The following is a 12,534-nucleotide window of genomic DNA, read 5'->3' on the forward strand; positions in this document are numbered from 1 at the left end:
GTTAATAAATACCCTTTCGCCTTAATTCGGTGGCTTTTCTCTAAGATTCCGCTAACTTATTACAGAACTCTCTTCTTAGCTTTTTAGGATATAATTAATAGATACTAGGACCTCTCCTTCTGAATCATGATCTGTGGCACGAATCTAAGAAATCACAGCTATAACCAAGTAAACATTTGAATAAGGGCATACTCCGTTGTGATAAATGAACTCTACTTGTATAAACTCTATCTCCTGATTTGCTTATATAAAATACATTAGATAGGATTCTTAATTAAATAATGACGATAGTATTTTAACGTTATTCCTAGTTTAACCTTTTAGCTTCGAACCCGCCTATAAAATAGAATGAATTTATTATAAAGCCTTTTTTTTAATATTTTCACTAAGTTTATTCTAATTAATATGTATCTATAACCTATCGCCTTTCATTACCTGCTCTACCTTTTGAAGATCTATCATTAAAATATAAATATCGCTTACCTTCTATATATCGCTATCACACTATTTAGTCTAGGTAATTATAACCAAATTTGAGTCAAACTGATGCCTCGCTTTATATTAAGTGCAATATTTCAAACTGTTCAGACCACCCCTAGACCTCTCCTTAGGCTTTAGAAAAAGACTAAAGATTCTGATTTTAACTATCTCGAAAAGGGTTCGATCGGATTTAAATAAGGAGAGAGTATAGGGCTAATCCTCGACGTATATATACTATCTACTTTTAAAAAAGTCCTATACTATACATCCCATATTATATATATACTAAAAAGCTACGTCTTTCTTTCGATTTTCGCTTCTAAATTTTCTAAAATTAAATATATAGGGATGGTGTTAAAAGGCTAACAAAGTTTCTGAGTTTGTTAATAGGCTAACTTAGCAGTAGTGATATATAATTTATATCGATTCTATATATAAGTACCTAGCTAACCCGCTTATAGTATCTACGCTAATAGTAGTATATTATAAGGCCTTTATAATCTCTTCCCTTCATAACCTAATACACTAACTAACCTCAAACTCAAACCTAAAGCTATTTTTATCTAGAATCTGACATTTTCTCGCGATCTAATCACTAACCTAATCACTAACCTAGTAAACTAAGATATAGAGCTTCGCTACCTATCAGGTCGAAAATATTAAAACTCCGCTATTTAATAATAGCTTAGTATTATATACGTAGTAATCTAAGAATACCTTTATAAGACTATAGTAGGATCCTGTAGTTAGACTCCTAACTAGCCTAGTTGGAGAGGTAGTCATAATGATCTAAGTATAACTAGACTAATTTTATTATCCTTAGCTACGACCTACCTCTAAATCGGTAATAATAAATACGCCCCCCTAGGAGCTTTTACTGTATATAGCAATCTTAATAATCTATCTACTAGGTGTATCTTACTAGTTCTATACTTATTCATCATATTATATTGTATAAGAATTATATACCAGCGAACGATACGTGATTCACTACCGAGCTGCGCACACAACCGAGCTGCGCACCCCACCTAACTTGATCATTTTAAGTGGATTTATCTTAACCAAAACGCCCTTAAATTAATTAAACTAAAAACGAGGTTTATTATGATAGGCATTTCTTCGATGACCTAGTTCCCTACAATCAGAACACCTAGGGCGTGCCATTGTATACGGCTAGGAAGGTGATATAGCCTGATTTCCCCTATTAGATCTCTGCCCTAAACTAGCCTATACTGGCTGATTTATTAAGAATAATGCCTCTAAAACTGTAAGGCCTTCTTAAGAGTAGATCTGCGTTATAGATCTAGCCTTCTTTCGCTTCTTCTTCTCGTTCTTAGCGCGTTAATCGCTTAATTCTTTCTTAAGAATAGCTGCTGATTATATTGTGATTTAATAGGCTTTTAAAACCTGATTTATCGCCGAACTTAGCGGACTTAGAGGGCTTTTTGATCGCTCTTTTAACAATGCTTTTATCGAGGAAGCCTATTTTTATAATTAGATATAATTCGAGGGCGTTTTTTGCTTCTACTCGCTACCCCGGCTTAAAGGGGGGTCGGCGTACGCGTAAGAAGATTAACCTTCGAGATCACCCGAGAAGGGTTAAGAGGGATTGAACTAGCGGCGGAGAAGCTATTCTTAATAGTCTCCGATTAAAATACTTTAATTCACGTAGATTTATAGGCTTCGAGGAAGTCTAGCTTATTAATATAACTGATTTTTGCCCGTATTTTTGAATCGATAAACCGACTATACGCGGCTTTTAAACACCGTAAAATAGCTAATATCGAGAGGCTATAAAAGATAAGAAGAGTACGGAGGTATATAAATTACGATAATATTGTTCTCCTCGTAAATTTTATTAAATTATAGTGTTAAATAACTCCCGTGGCCGTTAAGTCTTAAGAGTCTATACTTCCCCTTTATACGAGAAATAGTAGACGGAATAAAGAGCTTTTTAAGCTATCGAAGGCTAATTTAATTAGAGGTCTATCCGTTAGGACTAACCTCGAGTCTCTAATTATTTAGAAGGTTATCGAACTAAGATTTAATAAAGACCTTACCTTTCAAAATCACGTATAGAGGAAGCACCTACCCCGTTGAACTTATATACTTAAGTATAGTCACCTACGCGCGATTTCTAGGCTATAAAAGTGATCGCCGACCGTAAAATTCCTTTCTCGTGATAACTTTAATAGTCGTGATTATGCCTATTATAAAACTAGTCTTATCAAAGTTATAGATATCGTTAAGATCGATACCGTACGTTAAGATTATCTTTTAAACGAGAGAAAACTATTTAGTGGTAACCCTCGGGTCTTTATATTTAGCGCGCTAATAATCGTAGCGTTTCGAGAAACGGGACGATAGTATAGGATACCTTTTCACGAAGTTTGTAACCCAATTTTGACTGACTAAAAGAGGATAGGTAGATCTACGCGTTTTAAGAAGTAAATCGGCTATTTCTCGTATAGTAGATAGCCAAGGGGCTACTCCGCGAGAATCTTTAGAGATAATCCATTTTTAAGCGATTCTTCTGCAATCTCTATTAATTTTAAACCACTTGCGCGAGAATAGGCGCGGTTTTGAACCCCATTGATGCGCGTACGGAATGTAGATTCGGGTACGTCAAAATAGCGCGCTGCTCCACGTATAGACGTAAAATCTTGCTTTCGAATAGCCTCAATTACTAATAAAAGCCGATACTCCTGCTCTATACGTTTTTGAGAGGATTAAATACGAATTGGTGGCATGATGGTTGATTGAAGAAGAGAGGTCTAATTAAATGACCCGATTTTAGATGGGGTGCGTAGCTCGGTTGTGTGCGCAGCTCGGTAGTGAATCACGTTAACTATTTATTCGCTTAGTCATGAAGAACCTTAATACGAGACTTGCATCTTTATAGGTACTACATCTAATGAATAAAGTAACGAATGATTATGGATAGTCATTAATCTAGTAAAGTAGATCGGATTAGCCCCTAAAGCTTTATCGACGAAAAAGTAACTACTAAACACCTTGAATATCTTATTGGGATATAATACTATCCAATTATCTATTGAGCGTGTTAATTTTATATCAAATTCACTATATACTAAGTTTAATAATAAGAATATTACTTTTAACCTTCGAAGCGTAGTTCATTCTTGTACGCTAGGTGAATTATATACATTCCTCATTTCCCCCCTATTTCTAACTTCCTATTTATTTATATTCAGGGTTATTTAATTTAAGAATATCCCTGAATAGAATATTAGTAAAAGTTATTAAAAATTGTAACTGCTGGCTAATTTCTATACTGGAAATAAGCTATAATGGCGACTATAACCATTCATTATCTAAGAATCGAACTAGGACTGGCTCAAGGTAGATTCATAGTATAACCCTAAGCGCCAGGGAACTCGCGCCTAACTCGAGGAGATAAGCCAAACGTTGAGGCTCTTGAATATTTAAATCACTATATTTGATAGGTAGATAGTATAATATAGCTCCTTGACGATAATATATTTAGTTACCTAACTGGTTACCTGGGAAGTGATTATCCTACCCTAGGAGTATCATTATCTCACTTTACAAATAATTACTTTAATTTTACTGGAGAAGCTATAAGCTTAGATTTAAGTGATATAAGAGACGTCAGCTTAAAACTCTACTAAGATACTAAAAGAAGAAGAATACAAAAAGAACTTTTTCAAGAAAATATATTGAAAATTAAGAATTCGAAAGAGAAGTTAGGAACTATGAGGAACCATAGAAGCTTTCTAAAAACGTCTATAATATATATAGATGTAGAATTCCTCAGATACGTAGGTAGAACCCTACGAATATAACAAAATACTCCGAATGTACTACAAAGAAGAGAGTTAAGAAAATGACTTAAATATAGTAAGATTCTCTAGCTAAGAAAACTATTCATTTAGACTATGATTCTTTAATTCTTGCTTTTTTCTTCTAATGTCTCGAAGATTCTGGACTTCTGACCTTGAATATTATCTTCAATTATCTCTACCCTAATGACCCAAAATATTATAAGGTCAGCTTAATTCTTAGAACGTTCGAGAAAGCATATTTTTTTCGAACGCTTAGATAAAGAAGAAATGTTAATATTCTCGACTATAAGGGAATTAGTTATCTTTAAAACCAAATATTTTTACCAACCCAAGCACTTTACTAAATAAATTTATGCCGCACTGTCTTAATTTCATCCTAAAAATAACATAAAACTGGAAAAAATAACCCTTGAAAATGCCCAAAATTTTTAAATATTGGGGAGCTCTAAATTAATAAATGTAACGTAGTAGTGTTAACTATTGATATTAGTAAAGAAATTATCGGGCCTTTCTTACGTCTAATAACTATAAAGAAGAGATAGAAACGAACCCTAAAGCTTTAGTGATAATACTTCTTCAATGCTTAGATAGATTATTTCTTTTAGATCGGTAGATAACGAAGCGCCTACCTAGCGTAAGAAGTACTAGAAGTAAGCTGTAACTGAGGCGGATTTATCACGAAGTACCTATTATAAAGAATATTAGTTTAAATGAAACTAAGATACTTTCTAGTAATAGAGAAGTTTATCTATAAGATTAGAAACGTGAAGAGCGAGCTTCAAAGGTAGGAAATGTATTGAACTAAGAAAGCCGTTACTTATCTCTTTTACTCTTTTTACTTTGATAAATGTATCTTATTTATTTGCGTCGAATATTACCTACGCTTTCCGATTAAACCTCAATGCTTTGTTCAATAGAAATATTAACGGTAAGCCCAATTCATGAGGCTTAGGGAAAGGGAATAGCGACCTTGGCTAATAATTTTGAAAATTGTGACTGGCGGCCATGGTTCATCATCTGAGGAATGGAACTAGGACTAGCTTGAGGCAGATGTTAACGGTATACAAGGGGATTCTCACATAAATGAGAATCGTTGGACTTAAACAACTCGGTAATTTATTCAAATATGATCTAAATTGTACATTCTTGGTCTTCACTATTTCTCCTACTTGCATCGTACAGATTAACAAATAGGCAGTAAGAAATAAGCCAGTTAGATCTCTTAACTTCGCGATTTATTCAACACGCTAATGACGGTAGTTTGTACCAGGGTCATAAGAAGAAAGCCAGCTATTTATTAGATTCTTACTAGTAAGACACCTATCCCAAAAAATCAATAAAAGAGCCTAATATATTAACTATATATTAGATAATTTGTGAAGAAATGGGAGAAGTACTAGTAATCTAATATACTATATTAGAAAGGAAATAAAACTAACTGCACATAAATATAGGCAAGATCTATTATCTAAAAGATATATTTTATCTTCTTTAGTTGAGCATTAATCTGGTAAGCTGAAATAAAATGACAACTATAATCAGCTCATTTTTATTTAGTAAGTGAATACTTACTATATAAGGATAAAAGGTGGTTTTATCGCGATGTATAGTAAGAATCCTATATATTATGGATAAATAAATTATAACTGAATTAGCGTAGTTAAAATATAATTTGTCTCCAAGTATTATAATATTGGAAACTAATAGTAAACGATCCTTATTAGAAAAACACAGAACATACCTACTATTAAAGAATACACGGTATATTACAATATTTTTAATAGGATCTATATAGATATCGGTAGGCTATTAATCCTAATCTGTAAGAGGAAATACTTTCATGATATACTTTTGTATTGGAATTACTCGCTACTGAAGATGTTAAAGGTATTCATTAACTAAAACGATTGAGCTAAGAATTATTTTAAGGAAGAAATCAAGGATTTATTATTACATAATAGAGGTAAATATAAAAATCCTTGATTCCCTTTTTATAAGAGGATTATGATAGAAAGATAAACCCTTAGACTTAATTAAGTCAATCATTCCTCCAATATATCCAATTATATATCCTTTCTCGTATTATTTCCCCTTAGATACCGTGTCCTTTAACAAATATTATTGAAACCTAAAATATTTCTATAATACATAGTAAGGTCCTTCTATTAAGTGAAACTACGCATCTCCGGGTGAAGATAGGTAAGCGATTGAGAATCCGAGAATAGTGTATATATACCGTTGCAAAAGTCTCTACACATTTTTTTTACCCAATTTAGACAATTTCTTTAACGTAAAAACTCGAATTCCTTATCATTCCTGCATAATAATCTCTTAAATTAATAAATTAAGTTAGCTTCTGATATTAGTTTTCAGTATACTAGCTACGTGCTTTGTTCGCCGCCTTAATTTGCCTTAGTATAGACTTAATAAATCGATCTATTGCGCCTTAACGCCTTTTAAGTGACTCGAATAGCGTCTTAAAAAAATATCCTAATCTAACTTGGATTTACTATACTGAGATATAGACATAGTTTGTATAGCTTATAATTTAAACGAAACTGGATATTTGTCATTAGGTTTAAATCAGGCAAATATAGAGGTTATTTTATAAGCCAAGCTTTCTCCTTTTTCACCTACTTTATTATAGTATTCGCTACATAGATCGAGGTGTTATCTTAATATAAGATATAATAATTATTATAGAAAGGTAATAGGCCGAGTTCTAGGACCTCGATAAATAATTTAGCGGGAAATCCTTTAGCTTTCTACTTCTTTATAATAATTAAGTCTGAGCGGCTACCAAGTTAAATTATACCCGAAGTTATCTATAAAAATCACTTACATTTTACTTAGAGATAAATAAATGGTAGGTAGTATTTCTCGCATTTTAATCAGATGACGAATTACCCGATAGAATTCGATTTCGGCTCGGCTAAACTTTTATTAGAGAAAATGATAATATTTTAATCAGCAAACCTCGACTATTTCTCAACGAATTTATGTCGGCGTTTCGCGTCGAAAGGTTTTAGAACGTAACATTCCTTATCTTCTACTTTAAGATACCGTATAGCTCTAATACCCGTCGAATGGTGTCTTTATCGCTATTTTTGTGGAGATTGGCGATAGATCTCTCTAGGAATTTCTAAGAAACCTAAGGATAGCGAGGCTACTAAGCTTCTTTAGTCTACCACCGGGTCAGGGTCAGGAGTTTAAATTTTTTAAGACTTCTTTTCGCGTTTTATCTTATTATATAGCACTGCAGGCTATATAAAAATATCGTGCCACTTTCGCGACCCTCCTATTTCTAACCGCCTAATTTATAGCAGCATACGTAGTTTCAGATGATTTATTAGCTTTCGGTCGATTTACAGAAACTTTCGTCCCAAAAATCCGTGTTTTAGTGAAACTATGCTTGGTTACGATGATTGGCATATTTTAGTGGGGTGGGTAAGAAGAAAATTGTAGGGAGACTTCCGAACGGTATATATCTATATAAATGACAGTTTATTTTAAAAAGGTACATGGAACGCCGATTCCTGGGATTAGTGTTAGAAGTGCTATTTAGACCACTAGTCACATAACATAACTAATACATGGGGACTAGCTCTGTTCCTAAAACTACAGTAATAAGGGACTGGGAATTGGTATTGATCAAACCTAGTACTCGGACTCCTCATACCCCTGACACCCCTAGTTAGTAGGTGGTCCTGATATATGCTTAATTAGAGATTAGCCTATTAGGATCTATATCTACTATATCTTCATGCTAATTATTGATAATAAATACAACAAATTATATTTCTCGTTACGAAAACATATACTTCAATGTTTAAACATCAATTTTAGTAAACTAAAGTCTTTGGAGACGGAATTTTTGAAAATATCTCATATATTTCACACGATTATACGGAATATTTATTCAGTGTCAGAACGGTTCGGTAGGACTGCGCTGAACATAGTACACAGTGACTATTGGTCACGTCGCTTGACAGATTGCACTACTTAATGTAGTGGGAGAGTATGACTGCCGTTAGGCAGTCATAGTAACCTTTTGGTTCGGTGTGTACCTCACTAAGCTCTCCTAGTGGGTCGTAACAGTATACTCTTCAATAAAGTTTATATATAACCTTAGAATAAATACTATATATATAGTAATCAATCTAAAGGTATTATAGTATGCTTTAGATAGCTATGGTGAGTTTGAAACACCTATCTCCTTTAATATTGACTCTATAGGACTAATAAGTACTAGAAAAAAAGTAATTGAAAATTTTAATATTAAAGGTAGTAGATATCGATTCGCAGTTAACCTCTATAATAGACGTATAACTAGAACTTATTATCTTTCTTAGGTATAAGAAGAAGAAGAGCGTTTATAATATTCTTTAAAAGGTTAATTCTCCTATTATTAAGACTATAAATACTATCTTATATTTATTATAATTCTCTCTATAATAAGATTTAAGTTGATTTATTAAGACTAGATTTCTTTTCGATAATACTAAAGTTAAAATCTCTTAATTTACTATAAATTAGACGCCTCTTTAAGGCGAAAATATCGCGATATGGTACTAACTTATTAAGTGAATTATCGATAAGTATACTTTTTCTAGAGGCTTTATACCGGTATAGAGTATAAAGCCTGTTTCTTTTTTTTCTCGTTCGAATTCGATACTATCTCTTACGGAAATTGACTTTTCGGTGTTTTTACTATTGACCCATAGATACTAAGATAGATATCTAGATCCTTAAATATAGAAAGAAAAATTAGACTTCTATCAAGTTAAGGGTCTTCGAATTAAATTATATAGTATTAAAAGTAAAAGCCTTATAAAATCGCTTCTAAGATAACAAAAAGAGCCCAAAATATATATTTCCTCCTATAAAAATATTAATAGATATATACAATACCATTAAAAATAGATAAAAACTATCGAATAAAATTATATAAATTCTGAAGTTCTAATAATAATTTGCTAATAGTTCCTTAGGTATGGAATAGTCCGAATAATCGTAGCTGTTTTATTAGTTTACTTATTATAAAAAATTTTGAACGCCTTATATCTATATATGAGTTAGAATAAAAATATATTTTTTATGATTATTGAGCTTATAGTGAGCTCCCTAGAAGAGATCATATTGATCCTTTATCCTTGGTTTAAGTCTAATCTTTTAAGAGAGAAAGAGTATGAAGTAAGACTATACTCTTTTTATATATTTTCATATAGGGGTAACTAACCAGAACCAACCCTACTGGTTGTTGATAGGACTACGCTGGATGGTCATGTGGCTTGATAGAGTGCGATAGTTAATCTGATGGGAGAGCTTGACTACCTGACGGTAGTTATAGTAGCCTTTTTGGTTCCCGTTCGATCTGCTAGGCTCTCCATATGGGTCGGAAAATATCTATAAATGAATTAGGTATAGTATAACACCCCAACGTAAGATGTTACATTCAAATAAGAATATAAATATATTCACTGGATAAGGGGAAAATTCCACGATTTGGTGGAGCGTTCTAAGAGCGAATCATTCCTGAATCATGGGTGTGACGGATTCTATCTGTCATAAACACGTCCCAAAGCCCCCAAACAGTATTACATAGTAGTTTGAAAGAAGAAACTCTGCTATACTCGTGGATCTAGATCTACTTCGGCCACGAGTTATTATAATTCATGATTTCCTCTTATCTTCTTGGCTATATCTCTTACGGTATATGCTAATGCGATATCTAGTTATCTTTCTTAGAATTAGTCTATATCTAGAATTATACTTCCTTGGTACTATACCTGACTTAAGGTAAGTCACTGGCCACTGTTGAGAACCGACGCACTTTTGCTACATGGATGCATTAGAAATGCACTTACTGCATAATGCCTAATAAGGTATAATTATAAACACTCATACACTATTGTGTATCTAAAAAAGATCACTCTTTTTCTTAAAATACGGACTTTCTCTTCCCAAATAGTCAGTCTTACTCTTGTCTTGCTTCGTATTTCATCTAAATCTCAACTACATAGCAGGAAGTTCATCTGATAGAAGACAATGATCTTGAATACCATGGGTATCAACCATCTCAGACTTCTCCTGGCTATCCTCACCTGATGCTGAGATTTCCTTTGCGGCCCCGGAATTTCATATCAAAATTCGTCCACACAACGATATAAGAACAGACATGTTGAGAGGGTTGTACATGTTGTGCTAGATTTAGGGCTATGTAGAGGTCATGTCCGCTACGACCGGGGACTAGTCATCTGGATACTCGTCCTTCACATTACTTATAAAAACCATCCGTCTTTCATCCCATCGTTTGAAATGCTTGCCCGCAATGGCGATTAAGCTCCGCGGTAGCTCCTCCAGGCGAGGTGTAATAAGTTCAACATTTTCTTCGGCCACATATCGAACACTTCGATCCTCCACGCTTGATATTGTCAGCGCCTGAGACAAACACGGAGTTATCATACTTACAGAACATGGTAGAAACTTTGGTGTCTGCCAGCTTGTAATCGGTCAATGCCCATCCGCATCATCCATTGCTCACCTGCGCCGCATTCGGAATCCCAGCCAGTGATGATAGCCCTGTATTGATAGCGACGGTGACGGAAAACCTGGCCCACAGTATATCGAATATTTGCATTGTTACCAGTTCGGGTATGGATTTGCTTTGGGATCTCATCCACCGCTCGCATCACGTGGAGACTTTCTAGAATATGCCCATGCTCAAACATGCCGTCGAACAGAGGGGCAATGTATTGTTCGACGAGAAAGATGTCTGAAGGGAAATCAGTGGCGAAAAGCTCCATCAGCCATGGCAATTGATGGCGCAGATCCGTTGGCGCGGAACTGTTCGATAGGAGTATCACCGACCAAAGTGCAGCATATCTTGCACTTACAGCATCTACTGGAGTAGAATCCAAGTCTGGGCTCTGAGTTGCGATGCGGACAGAGTTCAAAATATTCTTGCCGCAACGCAAAACAATTGACGCCGTTGAAGACTCGCCAAGGGCTGCAGGTTGGTCTGCGTTGGACATTCCGAGGAAATTGAGTTGATTGCGCAAATCTGAAACGGAACTTTCTCGTGCGCCACGGAATGGATCCAAGTACATAGGCTGCGCCTGATCGAGATTAGACAAAGGACGCCCGTCCATATCAAAACCCGACACGGGAGTGATTATGACATGAACGTGAAAAGGGAATCCACAAGGATGAGCATTGAGTCCCAACCCCTGTGCAACAAAGCAATATATCGCAGCTGATACCAACGGCAGAGAATTGTGCTCAATATTGGTTAGAGCTAGCCCCAGGAAATTATGCTCCAGCCGGTGAAATTCCCGCTCCGGATCGATGCCTATAAGACCATTCGTCGCAAGCCAGTCTGCAATAGCCAGTGCTTTATGGCGAGGAGTGAGATTAAGGTCTAGATGATCAGCGACGAAGCGATCAAGAATCCCAGCAAGGGAGCATCGTATCTTTAACCAGTCAGATCCAGTTCAACAGCACAAGGTCACAAGGGTTATCCTTACATCATCCAAATCCTCATGTCCATTCTCAGGTATGAAGAGATCAAAGCAGCCTAAGGCTCGGTCAAGTGATACCGGGTCCCCGCGCCTTAGTTTTGCCCACACCGGCACTGCAATGCTTCGATGGAGACAAGTCAAGAGTGCACGGGCATAATACCTTAAGGTTCCCATAAAGCGCTGGTCAACTCAACTGAAATAATGGCCAATTGTACGGAATCAGTAGCCCACCTTCTGGCCAGATGATCATCCCCGGATGCCACCAGGCTGTGCCGCAAGAGAGTGTCTTTGGCATCGTATCCGAGATCTATCACGGAGCGAAACTTTTCGATGCGGCCCGTTTGGCTAGCGAGGATGCTCCCGAGAAGCCCAGTGACCGAGCAATCGACTTGATACTTGAACACAAAAAGCGTCTTCCAATCAATAGATGAGACTGGACAGAGGAGCTTGTGGGGCATATCGTGTTTCTTATCCCAGAACTTATAGTGTGATTCACAATAATATCGCCATAGTAAAGGCTCATTCGTCACATTTCGAAATCGAGAGCTCGTTTGCTCGAGGGCGGCACAGGTCTGCGGAGGGGAATCGCGTAGGATTGAACTCAAGATCTCGTCTGGGATATGATTGAGAGACCGAACCATCCCTAGAGATTGACAAGGGTTGTTTGAGAGAAATATGGAGAGGAAGCAAGATCACATTTCTTGGGG

General features: G+C 35.5%; 1 protein-coding gene across 1 annotated transcript; it reads right to left on the reverse strand.

Moving 5' to 3' along the window:
• Positions 1–10,556: 10,556 nt before the first annotated feature.
• Positions 10,557–12,468, reverse strand: N7511_004016 (uncharacterized protein; the record flags this gene model as incomplete). Its single annotated transcript, XM_057126441.1, has 4 exons — positions 10,557–10,731; positions 10,779–11,779; positions 11,834–12,007; positions 12,043–12,468. The coding sequence occupies 4 exons, from the start codon at positions 12,466–12,468 to the stop codon at positions 10,557–10,559; spliced, it is 1,776 nt and encodes a 591-aa protein (XP_056985331.1).
• Positions 12,469–12,534: the final 66 nt, after the last annotated feature.

This window comes from Penicillium nucicola (assembly GCF_028828085.1).
Source record: "Penicillium nucicola strain IBT 29836 chromosome Unknown utg000003l, whole genome shotgun sequence".
Classification (NCBI taxonomy): domain Eukaryota; kingdom Fungi; phylum Ascomycota; class Eurotiomycetes; order Eurotiales; family Aspergillaceae; genus Penicillium; species Penicillium nucicola.